At 42.9% G+C, this 25,484-nt stretch overlaps 2 protein-coding genes across 3 annotated transcripts in view; one reads left to right on the forward strand and one right to left on the reverse strand.

The window, feature by feature from the left end:
• Nucleotides 1–21,768, reverse strand: part of NINJ2 (ninjurin 2) — a 50,990-nt gene extending 29,222 nt beyond the window's left edge. Inside the window, exon 1 of one of the 2 annotated variants that reach the window (XM_053407164.1) lies at nucleotides 21,509–21,768. In XM_053407164.1, the coding sequence (XP_053263139.1) occupies nucleotides 21,509–21,541 (33 nt within the window). In that variant the 5' untranslated portion in view covers nucleotides 21,542–21,768. The remainder of the gene's footprint in view (nucleotides 1–21,508) is intronic. The other variant, XM_053407165.1, reaches the window with a different exon arrangement.
• B4GALNT3 (beta-1,4-N-acetyl-galactosaminyltransferase 3) overlaps nucleotides 1–25,484 on the forward strand; it is a 237,224-nt gene that overhangs the window by 106,635 nt on the left and 105,105 nt on the right. The gene's annotated exons all lie outside the window — the stretch shown is intronic.

Here is a 25,484-nt window from a genome sequence, read left to right on the forward strand (position 1 = left end):
TAGATGTAAATGAAAAACGTGGGGTTCTCCACATGTTGTTGGACTGACACCCATAGTGCCTGTTGATTGGCCATTCTGGCTGAGACTGATGGAAGTCCAGCAACATCTGGAGGCTGAGAGGTTCCACAACCTTGTCCTGCATCTTATACAAATATACATACATAGTGCCATGAGGGGGGGTTTTTTTTGGGGGGGAGTAGGCTGTATGCTGAGACCCATCTTTAGCAAAACAGCATATATGCTTAAAATTTAATATATCAGGTCTGGTGTATATACAGAATTCTGTTGCTAAGTCTATCATTTCCAGGTAGGGAGCTGATCTATGCATGCAAATTTGGATCACCTCCTTCCATGGAAGTGAATGGAGATCCGTACAGACACAAGAACTCTATGTGCATCAGAGAGCATGGCCACTCCCATGCACTCTTACTGTGAGACAAGTAAGTTCCATTGCACTCACAGGGCCTTACTACCCAGGCAGTGGCTTTGAACCAAAGCTCCATATCTATTCTGAGTCTGACCAACAGAACTCTGCCTCACCTTCTCATTGATTTCAGCACTGTGGGGCAGCTCTCTCTCTCTCTCTCTCTCTCTCTCTCTCTCTCTCTCTCTCTCTGTGTGTGTGTGTGTGTGTGTGTGTGTATCTCGGTGTGTTTATAATTTGGAAGAGGTAAGGCTATGTGAGTTGGCTAAAGGCTGAAGGCCTCTCTGAGGACCTGATGTGATTATAGGGCAGATCTGCTGCCTTCTAAGAGAGCCTGCTGACTGTTTGCATCCACTTACGCTCTGTTTCTATATTTGTAAATGAAGCAAGCATTGCAAAAACAGTGCAAGTCTTCAGTGCTCTCTCATCTAAAGGAGGCCAAGCCTGGGTAGCGCTGCCCGAGGAATTTGTCACCACTCGAGGAAGTGGGAAAGCAAGCAAGCAACAGAGTGAATCAATTAACTGTTAAGATCCTGCTGTCTAAAAACATGGATTCTGAAATATACTAAGAGTATATTTCATGCTCTTTATTGCAGCTTGTAAAACAGTGATTGAATTGCCCCCCCCCAAACCTCAGGCTTTTATATACATTATTTACACAATGAGTCCCGTCTGATTGGCTGATTCTGCTTCCCTCCTGGAGCCTGATTGGTCTTTTCCTGCAGGCCAATCAGTTGTTGCATTCTACGATCCTACCAGTCTAATAGGCTGATTAACTTCCTCCTGGAGCCTGATTGGTCTTCTCCTGAAAGCCAATCAGTTGTTGCATTCTAGGATCCTTCTTGTCTATTGTTCTAGGATCCAAGCTTAGTACATAACATACATAACATAACATAACATAACATAACATAACATAACATAACATAACATAACATAACATAACATAACATTTGTTGACCATCCTGCTAAAGTGCTTCCTCCTGCCATGTACAATGCATTCAGCTTCTCCTTGTTTTTCCCACAACATCCTTCACAGTCTTCACCATGGACCGATTTAACATGATTTGAATGTTTTAACAGCAAAGAAAGAGAAATGCCAACATTACTGCTGTCTCATTTTAATACATACATAGTCTAATGTTGCATGCTGCCCTGAACAGGATGTTCTAAAGCTCATAACCTTAATTCTCTCTTATATAACTTTAATCAACAGACAGACAGGTCACTGGAAGCATGAACTGGTTAAGTCAGAGATATGGACGAATATTGCAAAAGTATGAATACAATGAAGCACGAGTCTTTGTTTACTTCGCCTCTCATCATTCAAGCAACACTTTATTTCAAAGATGCATTTTGTACTCAGAAATGCTTAGAAAAATAAGGCCAGCTCTGTGTCCCATGGAACTGAAATTCAAACAACACCAATGCCCACACAGCTTTCCTTTTGACCCAGATTTCCCCATCCCCAGACAGCCCCTCTTATATGAGAGCAGTTGAATAGTGAGAATACAGCATTTCAATTTTAGATTTTAATGCTTCCTACTGCAATATGCACCACCATCATAATGATTATATGCATGCCATAAAAACACAAGTTTTTTGGACCAATTCCAGAAACTATCTAAACCAAACAGAGGGACAGAAAGAAGGGGCAGAGTACATATCTGGTGAAATGGTAACTATTCCTGAATGGCAAAGGGATTATCCTAGGAAAGGAGTAGCAACAGCTGAAGGGTAGCAAGGAGAGGAAAAAGATGCAATTAAACAGGAATTGGCAAAGAAACAACATACAGAAACTCCTGGCCTATTAAGCCTGGGTGTATGTCATTTCTTTTCAGATAATAAAGTAACTTTGTTTTAGCAAAAAATGGAAGAGAGGTTTAATTCAGTTTGCATTTAAAGGTGAACTGACCTAATTTACACTTTCCAAAATAAATACAGAAAATGAAACACAATCATCCTTTGAAATTCACACTTCTCCAAATTTTGAAATGCAATTTTCCAAGCAAGTAATATTTACCAAAAATATATATGCTAGGGTGTATATTAGTGAAAATCGCATGCTTCCTACTGCAATATATTATGGGGAATTGGTTTGCAAAAATGTGCCTATTAGGCAAAAATACCCAGAGAAATTTGAATTGAAACACTGGTGAATTTTCATGAAGATTAAAAAAAAATGACAAAACGTTTGTGGAGAATTGAGCATAAGACTGGAAAAATGAGAAACTGAAAGAAACTAAGATTGACAGGTTCCCTCATCCCTAGTACCGCAGGCACCATGCATGGCTATTTCTTCATCCCTGGCGTTTGCTTATCTCTCAGTCATAACTGTCGCAATCTTTGCAACTGGTAGTCGTGTGTTCATTTCAACAGTATTGTTGCCACACTGTTATTTCCTTGACCTGCTAAAACATGTGGCTGGTTTCTACTCAGAAGCATCAACGGAAATATAGTGCTGGAAGATCAAGGGAAGTAATAGTACCACCTTATTCTGCCTTGGTCAGCTCCCACCAGGGGTCTGCGCCCAGTTCTGGACACCACAGTTTAAGTAGGATATTGAGAAGCTGGAACATGTGCAGAGGAGGGCAACCAAGATGAAAAAGACTCTGGAAATGAAGCTTTATGAGGAATTGTTTAGCCTGGAGAAGAGAAGACTGGGAGGTGATATGATCAGGGCTATTTTCCCCAGCTGGAACTCAGTTCCGGCAGCTCTCAGGTGGACGCCATTGTCATTCTAAGAGAACAAGTGAGGTGTTCATGGTGAGTTCCGGCACCTCTTTTTCTAGAAAAATAGCAGTGGATATGATAGCCATTTTCAAATACCCGAAAGGCTATCCCAGGGAAGATGACGCAAGCTTGTTTTCTGCTGCTCCAGAAAGTAGGAACTGAACCAATGGATGAAAATTACAAAAAAGTACTGACTAAACATTAAGAAGAACTTTCTGATGGTAAAAGCTGCTTGACAGTGGAATGGTCTGCCTCAGAAGGTGGTGGACTCTCCTTCATTGGAGATCTCTAATAGAGGATGAATGGTCATCTGTCAAGGAGTCTTTCAGGGAGCTGGACTAGATGACCCTTGGGGTCCCTCCCAACACTATAATTCTGTGATCATGGGTAATATATGATTATTAATGAGATACCAGCCATATGATGAGAAAAGGGATGAACATTGTCAAAAGAGATGTCTCACCAAAAAAAAAATGAGGACACTGATTTGCATGAAGGTAATTTATGCAAATTTAGAAAGAATTAGTATAATTTAAATAAATAAAAAAGTACATCTCACTCTAACAGTGTGAGCAAGTAACCTGAGTGCTTTCTCTGTCGGCTGTCCAGGTTTCTCACTGTTAATTGATAACTTGAAGGCCCAATTACAGTGGTACCTCGGGATAAGAACTTAATTTGTTCTGGAGGTCCATTCTTAACCTGAAACTGTTCTTAACCTGAGGTACCACTTTAGCTAATGGTGCCTCCTGCCGCCACGCAATTTCTGTTCTCATCCTGAAGCAAAGTTCTTAACCCGAGGTACTATTTCTGGGTTAGCGGAGTCTGTAACCTGAAGCGTCTGTAACCCGAGGTATCACTGTACTCTCCCTTCTTAGGGTTCTTTATATTTCAATTTGACAGTCCTTAAAACAGAAGACATTTTCAAAACTGCACTGTCCTCTGATAGTCTTTCAAAATAGAGGGTCATATTCTGTAAAGTAGGGACCATGATCATCCTACATGAGAATAATATATATGGAGACATGACCATATAGCTGGGTAGGTGAGTGCCAATCCCACTCTCTCTGACCTGGTCACAGTTAGCTTTTGGCCCACTTTTCTCAGCCTTGCCCCATGTTTCTTTAAATCAGCCTTAAATCACTAGGAGAACAGCATGCTGGACCAGGTGAGCTTTTGGTTTGATCCATCAAGGCTTATGAGATTTTGTGGGCAGCAATCTGCATCATCGCCAAATGCATAAACTTATGAACACATTCAACTTTCCATCACACAGTCTAGGGAGTGTCCTTATATCATTACTGTCCAGTACAATTTCTATATATAGATATATATAATCAAGAAGCAAGGGGGAAACTTTGTTTACCTTAATACATTATTATTATTAACAAGATGACTTTTATTAATAATAACAATAAACCTCCACCATTCTAGATTCCTACAGAGATAAGGTACCCTGCCAGTCAGGAGGATATCTGTTTATTTAGCAGGATCTTTCCTGATCTTTTCCTCTGCCCTTGAACTTGGCAACATGCAGCCTTGTTTTTATAGGAACTCCTCAGGAAGGTTAAAACTATTAAAATGTATTCTGCAAGGGCCTTGCCTCAGATCACTCCAGCTGCTTTCAAACTATGAGCTGTCATAACAATTGGCATTTCCTACACCATTGTGTCCACTTGCCTGCTCGTGACTGTTCCAAAATTAACAAAATAATCTCCATCCCTACGACACGCACGCCTAATGCCCTGAATGCCAGCTTTACAAGATCTTGCAATACTTTACAGTGTATTTCACTGCGGATCTGAAATGTCTACTGTTCAGAGCCTACCTTGCTGCCAAGAGTAGCTTCCCACCTGGAGAAAATAAGCAGCTTCAGGGAAAAGGGATTTATTTTCCAGGAAGGAAGCATGGAGGGGATTATCTCCCACTCCTTGCATGCCTTGAACCTGTTTCCCACTCACTCTCACATGGCTTTTTAAAAATAATAATTTTAAAAGCAAAGACAAACATGAAATTGCACTCAGTGTAGTGAAGATAGCCCAGTTTACAGAATTTCTGCAAAGTGCACAGTGCTTGGATCCTCCCCAGTCTCCCTTTCATTTCACATCCCCGCCTGTCACAATGACAAGCCTTTTGCTTGTATAAAATGCTCTCAGGTCAAAACTGAGCATGCCGCTTCTCTCTGGCTCAACAGCAACACCATCATGTGTCTTTCCCTCCCTCTATATCCTTTCTACATTGATGGCTGCTGGAGCAACACCTTTCCCTGCAGCTGGCCAGAACAGTGAAGTCAGCTGCTTCTACCGGAGCCAGAACACTCCTTGTTTATACATTGTGAAAATGAGCCTGGAGGAAGAGCTTTAAAGTGACCCATTCAAATGAAAGCTCTCCCCACCCAAAGCGTAAATACCTGAGCTCACCACGAAGCTGGCCCAGTTCCTAGAGTTTCAAAAAATCCACTCTGTCAAGTAAAATCGCTACTGGCAGGGAGAAAGCAGTGCCCAAAAGACCACTAAGTCTTGGAGATCAGACTAGCCATTGGAGGGATATGTTGGATGGAATTAATTTGTACTAAGACAAGATCTGAAAGGGCTTGGTTCTGGCATAAAAGAAAAAGAAAGGCACAAGGGACAAATGCTTCTTTTTGGCATGACCAGAGTTCCTTTCAACTCACTGATCAGGTTCACACATAAGACAAAGCCATGGTTTATAAACCATGATTTAATTTAGTAAAGCAAGGTTTAATTTGATCATCCAAACTTGGCCTAGTGTCTTGACTATGGTTTCTTAACCATGAAAAAGCCACACTCCTAAACCATTGTTTGCTGCTTGTTTATAAACCTTGGTTTATGTAAAGCATGGCTTAGCATTATGTGCAAACCAAGCCATTAAAAAAGAAATCTATTATCATGCTGGGGAAATATTTCCAACAGAACCATTTTTCTCCAGGTTCTTACAAACGTTAACCTTTTTTTTTATCCTCTTGAACCACCATATTCCATACAAAACAGGCTGTGGAGGATCTGTTCTTTTGCCAGCACTCAAAACAGATTAATTTGAGAAAGACCTGTATAAACCCCATTAGTTCTTTAAGTGAGCAGGGAATCAGAAATTTAATTTTTTTCTTAAAGGCCTAATCCTCAAAACATTTCATTTGGAGTCCCAAGTAGTTTCTGTTTGGAGGAGCATGCTTAATCACCCTGAAGCCTGGCCTTCTAGTCTCAAACAGTACCACCCCACGGCCAGTAATTTCTTTTTGGTAAAGAAATCCTGCCATGGGCAAATGCTTCCTCACTTCGATGGAATGGGCTGTTCTCTCCACTTGTGATTCGCAGCAATTAGGGTGGGGTGCAAATAATAAAATTATTATTAAAATTATTATAAAAAACAGAGGCAGAGTAATGCAGGCAACTGATGGTATGTGGACAATTAATTGTGGCCTTCAATCTCATTGATTTAAATGGGCCTCAAAGTGCACTTAACCTACAGATTGCAGCTACCTATGTGGACGTTATTTTCACCACTTAGGTTACGTGCTGAGGATAACATCCCCATAATGCAATCAGCAGAAAGTTAAGCGTGCTTTAGTGCCTATTCATAATCATGGAGCTGAAGGGCACAGCTCCCTCTCTTATCCCTTCTGCGACTTTTGCTGCGTGTGGATCAAGCTGTCTTGTTTGCTATTTGGACTAACCTTTTAAAATATTGCTAAATAGGCCAGGGATCCTCATGGCTCGTACCTTCTCTCAGAGAGGCCCCAAAGCCGATGAGAAAAGAACCAACACAGGATAATGACGTATAGCGGTGGTGTGTTTTTTGTGGTTTTTTTTAAAGATAAAGATTAAAAAGATAGATAAACCAGGGCGGGCTGGAGAGGGGGGTGTTTGTGTCCTGCCCCTGATGTGTTTATTTTGCCTGTGTCAGCTGACCTTGTTTTTCTGAGCTGCCCCTTCATTCATGGTCTCTCTGCAGCTGTGCTGACTCATAGGCTTTCAGCAGAAAAATGGTGCCACTCAATGCAAAGGACCCAGGCATCACCAGCTCCCATTACAGCAGTTACATAGTGATGTCTCTTCTTCAGCTGCACAGTATCATGCTCTCCTTCTCAATGCCAGCTGAGTGGTGGAGCAGTGGTTCAACTGTTGGCCTGGGAGACCAGAATTCAAATCCTGCTTTGGCCAAGAAACATAAGGCTGGCCCAATACTAAATTAGCTTCTGCTATACACCAGTGGCAGGGAAGCTCAGGGTTCAAATGTGGCCCTCCACGTCTCTCTATGAGGGTTCTTCCCAGGCCAAATCCCTCCTCACACCTTACCCTTTCTCCCCACACCTTCCTTATTTCACACTCTCATTGTGTTGCCTGGCAGGAATGTGTTGCTGGACTGTGATTAAATCCTCTTGCTTGCCAGAATAGAGAGAAGGGTGTGTGCAGAGAACCCTCTGGCTTTTGTGTTGTGTTTTGTGAAGGCAGCTCTGTTTAGGGAAGCTTTTAATATCTGAAGGACTATTGTATTGTAGTATTTTGTTGGAAGCCGCCTAGAGTGGCTGGGGAAACCCAGCCAGATGGGCGGGGTAGAAATACGGTAATAAATTGTTGCTGTTGTTGCTGCTGCTGCTGTTCAAATATAGCTGTACAAAAAGTAAGTGTTGCATCTGTTGCCCCACCCATTTTCCCCTCTGGCCCCACCCACCGACAGAATGTGGTCCCTGGAAGGCTGTCCCCAGGAGTCCCCATGCCTGCCACAAATGTTTCCTTTAGGAAGTCCCACTGAACTCCATGGGACTTACTTCTGAGGAAAAACACAGAGGCTTGTGCTGAGAATTCATTTGCTCTTCTGCTGCTTATGGAGACATAGATAATGAAGAAGTTGTTCCTCCTGCCCCACAAGAATGCAGTCATGATGGAGCCTGTTGTCACAAGATTCTTCAGCCTGATTGTCACCCTGGAGGCTAAATTAATCCCTAGAATAAATCTATTAGCTTCGGTGGGAGTTACGGTACATAATGGGTGGCTTTAACTCCTGATGGTAAGCAACCTGCTTTATTCAAATTTCAAGACAACTCAACAAACAAATTTACTCAAATTTCAAACCAACCAACCCCTGGCAGTACAAAAGGTGCTTGATTCAAATTTCAAAGACACCAAGAAACAAACATTTTGAGATCTGTCCTGCACATTGTACAGAGAGATGGTTGCTTATGCATGGATTGGAACTGAAATCTGGCCTCAGGATTTTGGAAACGGTACTGGAAGACCAGACAAGAGACCTCTTTACTTTTAAAAAATATTTTATTTCGTTTTCACGAATAAGAAAAGTCCCAAAGAAAACCAGAATGCCACTAGGGACCATCTGTGGTCCCGGTCCCGGTTCCCCCCACCATCAAACAATACAGAACTTGATTTTCTCCTGCAAATATAACATTACTCTGTTTAGACTCTGACATACACAAAGTATTTCAGATTAAAAAGCAGCAGCTTCAAACTCAAGCTGTGCAAAGGACCATACAGAAAAGAGACTGCATTATCTATGCAATAAGCAGAATTACTGTCTTCATTGCCCTGGTCAGGGGAAACCGATGGGCTGCCTGGAGAGGTGGAGTCGTTCTGAAACCTGAGAGGACATAATCACCCTGGAAAGCTTTCAGTTTTCCAGGCCTCAAATGCCTCACCACTGGGGGCAGCAAAGCACAGATTTGGAGGCTCCAGTGGGAAAGAGAAGATAAATGTGAACTGTGTGCTTCACAACTGAAGTACAGTGGTACCTCGGGTTACATACGCTTCAGGTTACATACGCTTCAGGTTACAGACTCTGCTAACCCAGAAATAGTGCTTCAGGTTAAGAACTTTGCTTCAGGATAAGAACAGAAATCGTGCTCCGGTGGCACGGTGGCAGCGGGAGGCCCCATTAGCTAAAGTGGTGCTTCAGGTTAAGAAGAGTTTCAGGTTAAGAACAGACCTCCGCAACGAATTAAGTACTTAACCCAAGGTACCACTGTATTAAACAGGACCATCAAAAAAGGAGGGTCATAAATTCATGATCTGAAGTTACTTAGCTGTACCACTGCCTAGAACAGAGGTGAGACATCTGGTTCTCCAGATGTTGTTGGAATCCATCTCCCATCAGTTGCAGCCAACACTGTCAACAGTGAGGAGCAATGGGAGCTGTAGTTCAACAATATTTTGAGGCCCGACCTAGACAGTCCTGATAGCATATTGTAACACTCTTGCTGGATTATGTCCATGGTTGTATTAACTCTATAACAAAGGGAAGCCAAAGAATGCATCAGAGCTGAGCAGCAATGAGTAATAATTACATTGTCGGCCTTATTTCTGATTCCAAACTTCACATTAAATTATAGCTTCTACAATACAATTTGGTATGCATGAGAGGGGCAGAGCTATTTATATTTATTATTCACAGCTATAAGGGAAAATGCTGCATATGTTAGCAAATCATTACTTTCCATCATGCCTGCAGGTGGCGGTAAATAAATTTATAGCATAATTTCTAATCTTTGTCGGGCTTTTGAATAACCATCCTGGCTTTGCACTTCAAAATCTTACTTAGGGGGTCTTTCTATGAAACTTCTAACATGGTATCAGAAGTTTAGTTGAGTTTTAAATGGTTTTATCTTTTGGTTATGGCTCTAGGCACCACAGTCTTCTACAAAGTTTGTCAACAGCATTCCCTGTTGCAACTCCATTATTTTGCTCAGTAACAGAGCAACCACTTTGTCGGCAAAAGGTCCTAAATTCAATCCCCAGCATCTCTAGGTAGGGCTAAGTAAGCTCCTGCCAGTCCGTGTAGACAATACCGAGATGGATGGATAAATGGTCTGCCGCAGTAAAAGGCAGTTTCTTGCATTCCTACTCTATGTCTGTGCACACACCTACCCTTTTAAAAAGAAAAAAACATTTCAGCATGTCCAATTTCTTGGACAAAGCATGCTACAGTTGATTTACAACCAGAAGACTAGCCATTCAAGTTCCCAACAATGTGTTTCACAATTTATTTCCCTAGCCAATGACTGGCTGATGTGGAAGTATGTTGACAATGACTGCATGATGCAGTTGAGCAGTGACAGATAATTGCTCAGCAGCAGTACCATTAGCAAAATATAGCTCAATCAAAATGTCTGCATTCACTGTTGGTAGCCCACCAAGAGCATCCAAACAAAGACTTAAAATACTAAATTGCCCAAGTTCATTATTCTATCTAATCAAGCACTTGGAACAGCTTAATAAGCAATTGGCTCTAACTTAACAATGTCGAAGCTGAAGCCTTTTACAATTCTGAAGCATAGTTAAGAGAGTTTCCCACACCCTCCCATCATTGGCCTCAACTGATGGAAAGTTCAGCCTGATTAACGTAAGTAATAATCAGGTGTTGATGGTGACACCATCAGCTTCAGAGTGGAGATATCAAACAAACAAGAGTAGCACTGGCTGCTTAAAAAAGCAGGAGCAGCAGATAACTAAACCAGAGGCAAATACCAGAACGTTAGAGTTAGGGCCTGGAGAAAGATTTTGGTTTGGTCAAAACTACCAAATTCATGTTTCCTGAAACAATACAGGAACTGAAACACAGTTATCCTTTGAAAGTCACACTTCTCCAAATTTTGCAATGCAGTTCTCCAACCAAATAATGTCTACCAAAATGTGTGTAAAAAGGAAAACTGCATGAGAATGTACATATTAATTAAAAAAAATTAAAAGCATTATATTAGGGAAATTTGCATGCAAAAATGTGTCTATCAGGAGAAATGCACACTAAATTGCTGATGAATTATCGCGAGCACTTACTGGTATTTGTTTTTACGTGCAAAGGGATGCACAAATTTGGAGAACTGAATTTAAGATTGGAAAAATAAGCTGAGAGAAAATGTAACTGACAGATTTGCCTCTCATTGCACTGGGCACTGCCTCACTCCCTTGGCGAACAGAGGGTGAGGCTGGGCAGGGCAGTAGAGTGGCTACTTTACAGTCTTTTATCTGAAGTAGTCCTCTATCTGAAAGGCTGTCTGCTCCAAGTCTGGTTTAAAGATATAGACCCATAAGAAGGGAGGGCAGCAAGGAATCAGGAGCATGGAAGTAGTCCACTTGTACAGCAGACTGGACAGGCACACAGCTCACCTGGTCACTGTCCACACCATAGTAAGATGTACAGTATTGTGTTTCTATTTCAGTGATTCTCAATGGTGTGTGGAGCCACACTGGTGTGGCAGGAGTGTGACAGGAAGATTCAAGGACAGTCTCAGAATCATGTAAACGTTTCATTTGTGTTGATGAGGAGATAAGAGTTTGTCTCGAATTAGACCCAATATAAAGGAGATTACCTGGCAAAAGCAAGCTGACACCTCTCACTGAGTTTGTATACATACTTAAGGTACCTATGTAAGAGGCTTGTTTATAATCGTAAGTTGGGAATGAGTCATGGTCCTATGTAGCTGCATTGTTTTATGTTTTCTGGATGTCCCATGATCATATAATAAAGCGGTTGTGTTCTATGTTATAAATCAAACACTGCTAGGAGTTGTTTCTTTTTGTTTTCCAGTGAATTTCTTATCAATAAAAGTTTTGGTGTGGAGTGACTCAAGAGCAAAGTTTTATCCTGAAAGTGTGACCCAGAAAAAAAAGTTTGAGAACCACTGTTCCATGTAAATTACAGTGACTATTTACAAATTTCCATCTATATAAATTAGCACAAGCAACGTTTATGCAAATCTGTGTCCTATTTCTGATGATGCATTTCCTCATATCTGGCAATGGCTAAGTGGCCATCCTAGGGCTAGTGCAGAGCACAGTGGTGGCACATTCTGGATGGTGGCAAACTAGATGTTATGGAGCAGATAGAGGGGCAGGAAACAACATGGTACCATGGCAGTTCCACATCTACTATCGTGTCTAATTCTACCCGCAGGTAAGCTCTGGATTAAGTATCTCTCAACTCATACTCCTGGCTCATACACGATACCTCTCTATTTCTCTCTCTCTATATGCTCCAGTTCCTCCATGCAGAGTGACTATCTATAGGCTCCCTTTCTCCAATATGCAGAAAAATGTACCCCAGGGTAGTTATGATGAACGAGCAAAGGACAATTTAGAGGATAGGGGAGAAATATCACAGTTCAATTATACAACAAAGATAAAATTAGTGGCAACTTACAAAAAAATCCCTTCTGTGCATATTTTCATGCCCCAAGCTCTCTAGCATCACAATGTTAGGTTATTTGTGGAACACTTTCTAGCTCAGAGTACAGTCACAGCACTGTGTGAGTTTTGGAACAGACATAACTTTTGCTCCACATCTTAAATCACCATTATATTGGCAATATTATCTGGCCCTGGCTAAAGAGTTTGGACAAGTTTCAGATACCACCTGGATACGTTCCCTTCCACTTCTTTCTCCCCTTTCCTTTTGTACTTACAGGTTATACAGATGACCTTTAGCTGTCGAAGTGCCCTCAACTGCACGGAACCTTTTGCAGAATATCCTTCAATCCTCCAGTGCAGAGATGATAGGAGAACAACCCTTGCTGCCGAGTTATATGTGCTTATATGTTAAGTATACTTCTTTTACAAAATAATTAGGGCAGATATAACTCTGGAAAAGGGATGCTTACATAGTTGGATGAAAAAGATAGTATTTAATTTAAAAAATAAAAATGGAAGTCTTTTTAAGGGCTAGACAAGGATCGTGCACTGGAATGTTGCCCTAGGACACACTGAACCTCTAAAATCGTAGGGAAGGCACAGGAGGTGGAAACGTTCTGGTGGTGGTTAGTGATAACACAGCCATGACCCAATAGGCACCTACATCCACTACAAAAATACATTCTGTAGAGCACTTGCATTGGCAGTGGAGGTAGCAGTGGCAGATCTTGGGCTCTCAAATTTCAGTGGCACTCAGAGTGATGTTAAAATTCAGCACACACACACTCTTCACACGCTGCCTTCTACACCATTGTTGTGGCACCCCAGCAGTCGGCGCCCAGTGCAACCACACCAGTCACAATACCTTAAAACCGCCTCTGGAAGTGGTACGCAGTGCTTTTTCTTCTAGAAAAATAGGTGATGGTACTCACCATGAAGTTCTTACAGTAAGTGTCACACTTTTTAACAACAAAAAGAGGTGCCAATACTGCATACCCTTGAGTACCCCCTGAAGAGAGGAAAAAAGAACTGGTGGTACCTATGGGAAGAAGTGGAATATTATGAAGATGTCTGGATTCTTTAGAACAGCGATGACCATTCACCCTTAGTTGATAACTGAGTGTTTATGGGTCTTCCCTTAATCACACTTTTCAGTGCTTTCCCACTGTCACACTTTCCTAAAAACAGGAAGTCCAGGTTTTTTTGCTTTTATTCATTCTAACTACACACTTAAATTTCAGGCTGGTTGGAATCTCCTGCTAGATAGGCAGTCCCAAAGTCCCCTTCCCTACTTCTCCAGTGCTAGAGGCCCAGTTCAAATCCTTCCACCCCGGGATTGCTTTTAAAAGGTAACAGGAGATCTGATCATGGGCCTCCCAGGCCACATGCTCTTTGACCCTAAAAGGCCTTGCTTAAGTCTAACAGCAGAGGGGCAGGGCTTCATCAGTCAGCAACCTCAGTTGGTCACATTTCTAGGAAAACCACTAAAAGAGAGCAAAGGGCTCTGTTGCACTAGAAAGCATGCATTAGTTGGCCATTTCCGCACATGCCAACAAATGTGCTTTCAAGGTAAAGATTTTGTAACCACTCAGAAACCACTTAAAGTCACAGAAGCAGAAAAATGGAAGTCTCTTTCTTTGGTTACCAAACCAAACCCACTTTCTTGTCAGCGCCATGAAGGAAACGATGTGTGTGTGTATGTGTGTGTGTGTGTGTGTGTATCTGTTCAGTGCTTTCATCCTTCTCTCTCTCTCTTACTCTCTCTCTATATATATCTCTGCAGCCCTTTACATTCTGAATAAAGCCATGTGACAACAGGCCATGTGCATATTCTGCATCTAAATTTAGCAGCAAGAATAACTGGATTCTATGACTTCTATAAATTATGCTAATTATGCTAATCTGCCTGCAATTTGATTATTTTACATAGTCTATTGGTTAGCCATGGGGCATGGCAAAAACTATGCAAGACAATCAAGACTGGGCCACAGCTATTAGAAAAACCCACAAGCCATCCTTACCTCTGAGGTTGACAGTGCAATCCTATATAAAGCCTACTCAGAAGTAAGCCCCATTGAATTGTGTGGGATTTACTTCTTAGTAAGCAGCGGGTGGTGCTGTGGGTTAAACCACAGAGCCTAGGGCTTGCTGATCAGAAGGTTGCGGTTCGAATCCCCACAACGGGGTGAGCTCCTGTTGTTCGGTCCCAGCTCCTGCCCACCTAGCAGTTCGAAAGCACGTCAAAGTGCAAGTAGATAAATAGGTACCGCTCTGGCAGGAAGGTAAACGGCGTTTCCGTGCGATGCTCTGGTTCGCCAGAAGCGGCTTAGTCATGCTGGCCACATGACCCAGAAGCTGTACGCCGGCTCCCTCGGCCAATAAAGCGAGATGAGCGCCGCAACCCCAGAGTCGGTCATGACTGGACCTAATGATCAGGGGTCCCTTTACCTTTACCTTTAAGCAGCCTTAAACCAAATACAGGCGGCAACTATTTTGTGCGGGGATTCTGTTCTTGGCCCCTGTGTGTCTCAACACAGCACACACAAGCCCACCCTGTTACGACTCCGCTCTGCCCTTTTCCGGGTCTAAAATGATCTGTGCACCAGCGGTCATGCATTAACTGGACATGTGCAAAATAGTTATCACCTGTACTCACTTTTAAGCTGACTTTCACAGCCTTAGGGACTAGAAACATGCAGAAATTTGCAGGATGCTGAATTCTGAGCCTAGTACCAATTCTGAACCTAGTTCCAAGCCTGCCTTTTCTTTGAAACAAGAGTGATGAACCTGAATCCCCACCTGATGTCACTCCAATTCCCATCAGTACCAGCCAGCTTGGCCAGCAGCCAGGGATGATGGCAGCTCCAAACCAATAGCATTTGGTAGGCCCCATGTTCCCCATTCCCCCTTTAAATCATAATGCCAATTACTAGCTAATTACAAGGTGACTTACAAGTTAAGATTTCTGCTCTTGTGCATTACAAAATAGTGCAAAAGTGTGTTGATTCACAGAGTACATGTGGTGGTGTCTCAGTTTTAGCTGAAACCGTACTTCAGAGAGTTAAGTGGAAGTTAACAAAGTGTCTTGCTGCAGAAACTCTTCTTCCATGCTCAGGGTCAGCTCTAGACAACATACTGCTGAAGGCAGAGCAGCAAATGTCAACCACCCCCTCCACTAATCAAGGTGCACACAGTACCCAAGGCCAATCAAGTTATTTTGGCACATGGAAATAAATCCTGCATCTGCCTCTTTGCCATTCCCTGTCAGTAAAAATACAACTAAACATTTGTTGCCTTTTCATAATCATCTGTCTGAAGCGGAAACCTCCCTCTGCCTAATAGTAGAGCCAGCCCTGTCCATCATCGGCATATACTGCTATCTTTTGACACGCAAAGGAAGCTATTATCGTGGCTTGATTCTATGCAGTGTCTTGGCTCATATGTGTACAACACTGGCAAAGAGTCACCACCATGTGGGGCAGTGGGGTCCAAGGAAAGATGAGCAAGTTTGATGGCACTTGTTCTGTTGAACCGATGCACAAAGGCAGAACATCTATCATCGCATTGTAGGATGAGTCAAAGGGTGTCCTTTGATAGATAACTAAAAACGAATGCACAAATTTCCAGCCAGAAATTACAATCATACCCATCTGGATTCTTGCAAATAATACAATAGTTTCTAAACAGTTTGTGAAAACAGCTTTCAGCTGTTGTGCTCCTACAAACTAGTTGCTAAGCTTTTATTCAATAGACGGCAACGTTACTCACTTTGTGACCAGAAAAAGTCACTGCTTATTGATGAACAGGCTCACACACAACTACACAGGAAAATGAAAGCAACCACAAGATCAAACTAACAGGTGGAGTCTTAGCTCCAAGCAATATTTAACTCTACAATCGCCAATTACTACACAAGTTGTTATTTCCTAGAAGGTACTTCCAGTATGTCAAAATAGGGTACTTAAATCATAAATGTACACTTCCTAGTTCCTGAAACTGATTCGTTCAATTTTCACATCAGGGACACAGTAAGATAAAAGCAAAATGATGAACAGCAGGGCAGCACTGAGAATGTTGCCAAAGGCATCATGGCTTAAAAAGGGAAAGTGGACTACAAACACATTACTTACTTACTTACTTACTTACTTACTTACTTACTTACTTAAATAAATAAATAAATGCACAAACAAAGCACTCCATTTGTTTCACACAAGCTAAAACAACAACAACCAAAAAAGAACAATAAAAGGAAGAAACATCCAGGGTTGGTTTCAATTCTGCTTTGGCCATGGAGAGGAACAAATGCTTCCAATTAATGTCATTTCAAATTTCAGACAGACACTAGAGGTTTTGGTGTGATTGCATTTATGTCAGTTAACTGGCATCCATTGTAAACTTGATCAATAAATGTTATCTGTAGTAGCAGTAGAAGTAGTAGTACAATTTATGTTCAGCCTTTCTGCACCACTGAGCCTCTTGGGCTTGCGGATCAGAAGGTCGGCGGTTTGAATCCCTGCGATGGGGTAAGCACCCATTGCTCTGTCCCAGCTTCTGCCAACCTGGCAGTTCAAAAGCACACTAGTGCAGGTAGATAAATAGGTAGCGCTGCGGCGGGAAGGTAAACAGCATTTCCATGCGCTCTGGTTTCCGTCACAATGTTCTGTTGCGCCAGAAGCAGTTTGGTCCTGCTGGCCATATGACCCGGAAAGCTGTCTGTGGACAAATGCTGGCTCCCTTGGCCTGAAGCGAGATGAGCGCCACAACCCCATAGTTCCCTTGGATGGACTTAACCTTCCAGGGGTCCTTTACCTTATTACCTTTACCTAGTAGTACAATTTATATTCAGCCTTTCTGCACTTTCACTCTTCCGCAGGTGACTTACAGCATGCAAATAACTTAAAAATGAAATCACATAAAAATCATGCTATGGATTGGTGAAGATACAATAAGGAGAAGTGGCAGCAGGGCCAGGAAACTCTAGGGGTTGGCAGTGGACCCCTTGAAGGGGTGCGGACCTTGGCAGGTGCCTGATAACACCAGCTCCTGATGCTGGCCCTGCTAAGTGCAAAAAGCAAAGGTGTTTCTCTGTCCTTAGTTGGGTTAAAGGGAAAGCTGAAAGGTGCTTACTTCAAGCTCTGCTTTCAGCAGCGGTTGGCTGCACTACTGAGTTCCATATGACATCAAACATGAGTTCCATCGTGTTTGATGTTAGGTATAGGGAAGGTGGGTGTGGTTTGAGTAAATGGCCTTGCAGGCCAAACTGGAGCCCATGCTGGCCCAACTGTGGGTCAAGTGTTCCCCACTCCTGGGCTAAACAGAACAAATGGAAAGACAGATCATTTCATTCATTCATTTTTGTTTTTACTAAGCCGTCTTTATATTTTTCCCACATTACATCAGGGCTGAGGGAATGACTGGCTTGACTGGCCTGTGGGCCAGATCCGGACTACCAGACTTCTCCATCCAGCTTGCCAGGCCTCTCCTGTTAAGACACACCCATGCAAGTTCTCTGTCTGGCCAGCTCACTGTTTTTTTCTTTCTGAATACTGGGAAAAGCAGAGTCGTTTCTCAGCACCCGGTGATAGAAAGCAGGGAGTTGGTGATCCAGTAAGAACAGTTTGCAGCATTTCCTCTCTGTACACCGAGAGACAGGAGCTTCTCAGTGCACAGAGATGCAATTCAGTGAGAGAATAAGAGTGAGAAGGCGGAGGAGAAACAGAGGACAGGAAACAGTCTTTATTAAGTGTGTGTGTCAAGTGTGTCTGTGTGCTAAGTGTGTGTGTGCCTTTGTTAAGTGTGTGCATTTGCTGAGCCCCACCCACTTTTAGTTCAGACCAACCCACTATTGGAATGCAGCCCCCCCATAGCTTTCCAACCCAATAATGCAGCCCTTGGCCACCCCAAAAGAGCCTCTACCTCTGCATTACACAGACAAACATGCGTGGGCAAGATTGCTAGCTACACTTTGCCTGAAAGAGTCGCTTTTCTGCGTTTATTTGCAGGGAAATAAGCAAGGGCTCTTTTCTTCGTTCTCTCCCTTAGGGAGAGGTGGCAAGCCTCTAAATGCTGGCTTTTAAGTTGTTGAAGGAGGTGGTTGAGACATTGGGGGTTGGCCTGGGCCTTCCTCCAGTTTCTACTTCTCAGCTCTGTTTCCTCACAACATTTTCTGACTCACAGCTTCTTTCAATTCCAATTCAGGCTTCCTTGGAGGCAGCAATGCTTCAAAATACCAGTTGCTGTAAACCACAGGAGGGGAGAGTGCTCTTGTGCTCAAATCCTGCTGTCGGTTTCCCTCAGGGGTCTGGTTAGCTACTGTGAGAACAGGATGCTGGACTAGAGGGGCCATTGGTCTGATCCAGCAGGCTCTTCTTATATTCCTTCACATGAGGGTATTCAACAGGTTTCTGGGTCTGAGCTCTCATGCCCCAAAAAGTACTGAGCACCAATTTTTGGAACTATCCTTTGTGCCTTATGGATGTGATACCCAGGGGGTATTGTCCAACAGAAGACAGTCAGATCTGCTTAAAGACAAAGTGAATTAACTCAGATCTATTCAGGTCCAGCACCAGATTACAGGGGTTTCCCAGAATGATCCAGTTGATGAGGTGTCCCCACAATTGTCCTCTTTGCAGTGGCAGTGCCCTTTATTCCCTCTTCTCTGTCCCTGCCACCGTTACTTTGAAAAACAAACAGTTTTATTACCATTGCAACAGTGGCAGCAGCAGCTGCTTCTCTGCCACCTCTTCCGCATCTGGTCTCTGAGAAGGAATCAAAGAGGGGTCCTTCTTCAGAGACAGGTATTCTGTTGGAGCTGACCAGGAGAATGCCTGGGCTGCTGCCCAAATTTATTTTAAAGGCTTTTTAAAAAAGTATTTGTAGTTGCCATAGTAAATCACACAGTGCAGGCGTTTTCCCGATCACATTTGATTCAGTTCATGCTTTTTGAAACAATATGTGAACACAGCCATCTTTTAAAGTCATACTTCTCCAAATTTGGCAATGCAATTCCCCAACCAAGTAATGTGGACAAAAATGCACACACAAAAATAAAATGTGCATATTAATGAAAACATACAAAAACGTGTATATTAGAAGATAGTTGCATTGAAATATTGATGAATTTACATAATGACTTTTTTAAAAATTGCAGACTATGTTAAAATATGGATAACTGAATTGGGAAAATGCAGAAGTGAGAGAAGCTGAAACCGAGAATCACCATCCCTAGTGCTACATCTCCCCTCATTTCTGACACTAGAATGCTATAATATGAACAGTTTTAGGAATCCACAACAAATATTTTGAAAGCTCCCATCTTTTGGCATGTTAGCAAGTCATATATTTTTATGCACTGCCAATTATAGGAGGTCGCTTAAACAATGTTATCAGTATGCATGGCTAGAAAGACTAGGACAGGGAAATTAAAAAGGACTTCACAAGAAAAGGTGGGCTTAGAGGGGGGCAAGAGGGGTGAACATAAAAACCATGCTGGATTAAATTAAAGGCTTATCTAGTCTAGCATCCTATTTCTCACAGTGACCAACAAAATGCCTTAGTAGATCAGGGGTAACCAACACAGTTCCCTCCAGATGTAGACTACAACTCCAATAGTCCCTCATAATTGGTAACGCTGAGCGATGATGGGAGTTGTAGTCCAAAACATCTGGAGGGCACCATGTTGGCAATCTCTGATTTAGATGTTCTGATAGGGGCTTCAATGATTTGCCTGCTCTAGCTCCTTCAACCATTCCTTATAAGGCTTGGTTTCCAGACCCTTTGTCAACTTGGTTACCCTCCTCTGAACATGTTCTAGCTTGTCAACATCCTTCTTAAACTGTGGTGCCCAGAATCGGACACAGTATTCCAGGTGTGGTCGAACCAAGGCAGAATAGAGTGGTACTATTACTTCCTTTGAACTGGGCAGTAGACTTCCGTTGATGCAGCTTAGAAGAGCATTAGCTTTTTTTGCTGCTGTGTCACATAGTTGATTCATGTTCAACTTGCAGTCCACCAAGACCACTAGATCCTTTTCACATGTACTGCTAGTAAGCCAGGTGTCCCCCATCCTATATTTGTACATCTTGTTCTTCCTGCTTAAGTGCAGAACTTTACATTTCTATCTTTGTTATCTTGGGCCCAGCTCGTTAAAGTCATGTTGAAATCTGATTCTGTCTTCTGCAGCCTTAGCTACCCCTCCCAGTTTGGAATCATCTGCAGATTTGATGTGCACCCCCTCAATCCCTTTATCCGAGTTGTTTACAAAGATTTTGAACAACGGGCCCTGAAAAACTGGCCACGTTTTTCCAGGATGATGAGGAACCATTAATGAGTACTCTTTGGGTTTGGTCAGATTATTTATCCCTGTCTCTTTTTACATTAAGCTGCATAAAAATAATATTATTTCCTTGTGCTGCCTTAGTGTCCTTTCTCGTTCTGGGATTGCATTAACAAGGAAGAGTGGGTTATAACTATGGCAAATAAATAAACAAGATATAAAATACCTCAACATCTGTTAAGTCTTGCTGTGTGGTCAACTTTAAACTTTAAAAACTCTTAAAACTCAACTCTCTCCTTTGCTTTGGCGGGGTTTATTTTAAATAAAATGCAATCCATCTGCAATAAGCAGCCCATTCAAGAGACACCCGAGTTCTAGGAAGCGCCTCTCCTCAGCAAACAAATTCTGAGGAGCAAAAAAAGAGGAGCCTGAGAGGGCTGGATCAAGAGGTTTTGTTTCTCTAGGAACCCCAGGTAGGAATTTGGGTCCAGGGCTGTCTCGCTTCGGTCTTGCAGTGTTTATTTCTTTTTCCCCTCATGCCTCGGGTTGGGAACGTTTTCTAATCAAGCACAGAAGGGCTCTGTGAGGAAGGACAGAGAGAGATGGAATAACTTTTCCCAGCTTGTCAAACAGGCACGCTTGCCTCTCTCAAGAAAAGCTCTTTCTAAGCAGCTCTCCTTGTCTGGGACTCTCCTCCCTATCAGAAAAGCTTATCAGTCCTTTGATGGGCCCTGTTGGGATCTGGCTCCTGTGAACAGCCCAGAAAGTGACAGAGGGCATGAAGGAGGTGAGAGGAGATATATCCAGAAAGAGACTTCAAAGAAAGGCAGAGGGTGAAATAAAAAAGAGACAAAGAAGTGACTGACAAGCATTAGGCCTCACTCACCAGCCCCCAACCCCTCCTTGATATGCCCAAAATGGACTCACATGAAGGTTGATCATTTCTCCTTCCGATCCCATCTTTTCCCCCCCTTTTTTTCTTCCCAGGTTTTCTTTTCAATCCTCTCAGCCCGGACAAGAGACCAAGTCTCTGCAGCTTTCTGGAGTCTCCCAGTGCCTTTGCTGGGTGGGAGGGAAAGCACAGCTGCTGGAACAGACCTGCTATTCATCTGCATGATGTGGGACTCTGGCCTGGGCTTCTGCTTTTGAGGGCAGGGGGAGGAGGAGAGGAGAAGGGGTGGTGGTGGTGGAAAAAGTGGGCACACGGATCCTTTATTGTCTCTTAAGATGCTGAATGGCCCTCCTGTCATCATAGCCATGACTACATGTCTCCTTAGCTTCTGGGCCCAGCTGAGCCCTGTGAGGTCACTTGCACTGCGATGCCGTTGTGCACACAATGTACCAAGAGGCTCAAGGCACAGACCATGCCAGTTTTCGGCACACATCCTAAATGCCACCGGCTGTTACAGGCCCCTTGTGTGCAGATGGCTTCTATCACGTATGGCTGTTGACACAGTTACTGAGACTTTGTCACGCTCCTTGTTGACTAAAGGGGGGGGGGAAATGTCACATGTAGCTTATGAAGCCCTTTCCAGTCCATATGATTATATTTTGGGGCTATTTCCAACACACCCAAATTTGGTTTGGGCATTTGCAATTAGAGTCCCCAGGTGCCAAGCTGAGAGTCATAGCCAAGAATGCAGCTCTGCTAAAGTATCTCTTTAACGAACACTCTTCCACCACCTGCAGTAGGAAGAAGGGATTTAGTTTTGCCCCAGAGCAGGTGGTGAAAAGAGTAGCAGGCCAAGAGGCTCAACAGCAGAGTGTTTGAGCTTGGAGCTGCTGCTCATTGGAAAAGCACCTGCGGTGCATGCAGAGGGTCCTGGGTTCACTCTCCAGCAGCTCCAGGTAAGTCTCGGAAAGATCTGTCTGAAACCCTGGAAGTGCAGATTAGGCGATACAGAGCTAAACTGAACCTATGGTCTGACTCAATATAAGGCAGCTTCCCATGTTCCTAGGGATGCTTACATAATATATTCAAGTTGTGTACAATCTGTGTACCTGTGTACAAATTAGTTGAGCTGTACAAATCAACACGTGTACCTCCTTTCACACAAACACTCATCCGTGTGTATAGACAGCTTGCAGTTGTGTTCAGTGCAACATCTGAACAAGCTGACAGAGTCAGACCATTGGTCCACCTAGCCTAGTACTGATCTTTTCAGAGTCAAAAGCAGGTGTCTTTCCCCCAGCCTTGCTTCCTGAGCTTATTTTAACTGGAAATATCAAGACTACTTGCAAAGAAAGCATGGGTTCTCCCAAGGAGAGATGCAGCATCCTTTGCCACTTCAGTCCTTTTCAGGCATTGCATTTCCTGAATTTACAACCCCACACCTTCCAACACACAGTGTTTCCAGGGTGAAATGAACATAAAACACTCCAGCAAAATGTCAAGTGCAGCAACAGCAACAGCAGATAAAACAGCAGGCCTTATCTGAAAGCACAGCAAAACTACTTCCTCCACTAAAAATAGTATAGTCCAAAGCCTGGGGAAATGGTTGTGGTCAGGTGCTGAAATGACATCTAGGTACCAGGTGAACATCTCTGGGGATTGGACCCATTTTTTAGAAGTGGAGGCATGTTCTCAGGTTGACACCTCCATCCGTACTTGTCTTTTACATGATGGGGACATTTTTGTGAAAAGGCAATACTTCTACATGCGTAGCATATTGTTTATTTAGGATCATAGGAAGCTGCCTCATACCAACATGTTTGCACTACTTAGTATTAGCTACAGTGACCCGCATTGGTTTTCCATAATTCCAGACAGGGCCCTACCTGAAGGTGCCAGGAGTTGAACCTGGGAACTTTGCATGCAGAGCCTGTGATCCTTCGACTGAGCTGCAGCTTTTCTGATACTTTACTCACAATATTTTATATCCCAGGTGGCAAACATATATAGACTTATTGCGGTAAGCAATGGTTTACTGTGAACACATGGATAATTCCTGCTTCATGGTTTCCCACCAGCAAACTGGAGCAACAATCCTTGATTTAGCATTGCATCCAAACCGGGGATCATAGTTTGTTTTGCCAAAACAGACCATGTTTGATAAGCCAAGAACAAAGCTTGGCTTCAGATTGTGGTTTGTTTGGGGTGAAACGAATCATGATCCCCAGTGCAAACAGAACATTAAGCAAGGATCATGGTTTGTTGCTCCCACTTGAGAATGGGAATAATCTGCAAGGAGTTATCCACAAGCAGGTAATTATCTGCCGTTTCATAAGCCATTAATCGTAGTTTACCATGACATGCAAATACAGCCATAGAGAAATAAGATATTGCTATCATACATCAAAAGAAATCAATGTATTAAAATCAACAAGTCAAACGCTATTGGGGAAAATAACAATGAGAAATCTCTAGTAAAAACCCACACAGGACAATGGCTGCTGGAAAATATGGATCTTTGGTGAGCAATAATACAGTCAACCAAGTTTCCTTTCTTATGCAGAGTGTTTCATTGCCTTGGCACCACCACAAAAAAGCCCCTGTTCCTCATTCCCACCCAAAGTACTAAAAATTATGCTGAAGACACCCTCCCCCCATCTGCAGATTGATGTTTGTTCTGATTCAGCAGTAAACAGTGGGTTTTCCAGGGGAAAGCAGTGTGACAAAAGAAAAACCTCTTCAACCCATGCCTAGAAATTATTGGAGAAGCAGAAGAAATCATGAGACAAAAGTGTGGATGAGCTTTATCTCAAGGTCCTTGGAGGAAAAGTTGGGATATAAATATAACAAACCATCATCATCGCAAGCTCTGATGGAATAACAAAACAAAGCATGGTTACTAACTGCAGGGAGGGAGACTATGTAAGTGGGAGAGAATAAACTGGGGCACTGAGGACACACACCACACCACAAGAACTATGGAACTTCAACCATTTCTAATATGATGTTTTCCCTACATCAATAGTACTTCTGTGTAAGAGAAAGCATGCAAATCACATGTAGATCATTATGATCAACTACAAGCCATGAACAGTTAATGGCTGTTAATGCCTCTGTCCTCAATGATCCTTTCAGCAGCAATAGAAGGCTGCTCCTTTGCTCTTGAATGGGCAGTTGTTGCAGAAGGGGATGAGATAATTGCAGGTATTGGTGGTTAATTTTGCACAGATGGAGTGTTCTGCTTATTCCTTCCATGTGCTTAGATCAAGGGTGAGGAATCGTAGGCCCGGAGACAAAATGTGGCCCTCCAAGCATCTCTGTCTGCCTCTTTGGACTCTCAAGAGACCACTACTACTCCTGCACTCCCCAGGCCATATCCCTCATTGGTTCCTCTTTGTACTCTCCTTAAGTGCCTTTGCCTGGCTAGAATGTAGCCTTGAATTCTAAAAATGCCTTTTTCATGCCTAGATGGAAAAAAGAAAGATGTACAACTAATCTTTTGCACAAAGGTAACATGTGCATCCATTGCTTTGCCCAATTTGCTTCTAGCCCTGCTCACCACTGGCATGTGGCCCCCAGAACATTGCCTAGAAGGAAATTTGGCCCTCAGACCGAAAAGGGTTCCTCATCCTCGGCTTAGACCTGTTGGCTTCAGACTACCCAGGGTGCCTAACAGAATTCACTAGGAAATGAGCTATGCTGCTCTTGTAGAGATGGAGTGGTTTAGTGGTTGCTGCCTCATCCCAGGCATATAACTGGCTTGATGCCCTGGAAATTACACCCCATTATCATCATCATCATCATCATCCCACTCTTCGCTCTAAGGTCCCAACATTTACAACATTAAAACACAATATTGTATTTAATTTTTTTAGAAGACAACTCACAATAATATGTGTCCTAAAATATATCTACTTCCAGTGTCACAAACTTCAAGTAATGGTTATAAATGGTTATAAATAGACAAACTTGCAGTTAAAATGCGAAAACCAATAGCTGCTGAAGTCCTAA

This window comes from Podarcis raffonei, chromosome 10, assembly GCF_027172205.1.
Source record: "Podarcis raffonei isolate rPodRaf1 chromosome 10, rPodRaf1.pri, whole genome shotgun sequence".
NCBI lineage: Eukaryota > Metazoa > Chordata > Lepidosauria > Squamata > Lacertidae > Podarcis > Podarcis raffonei.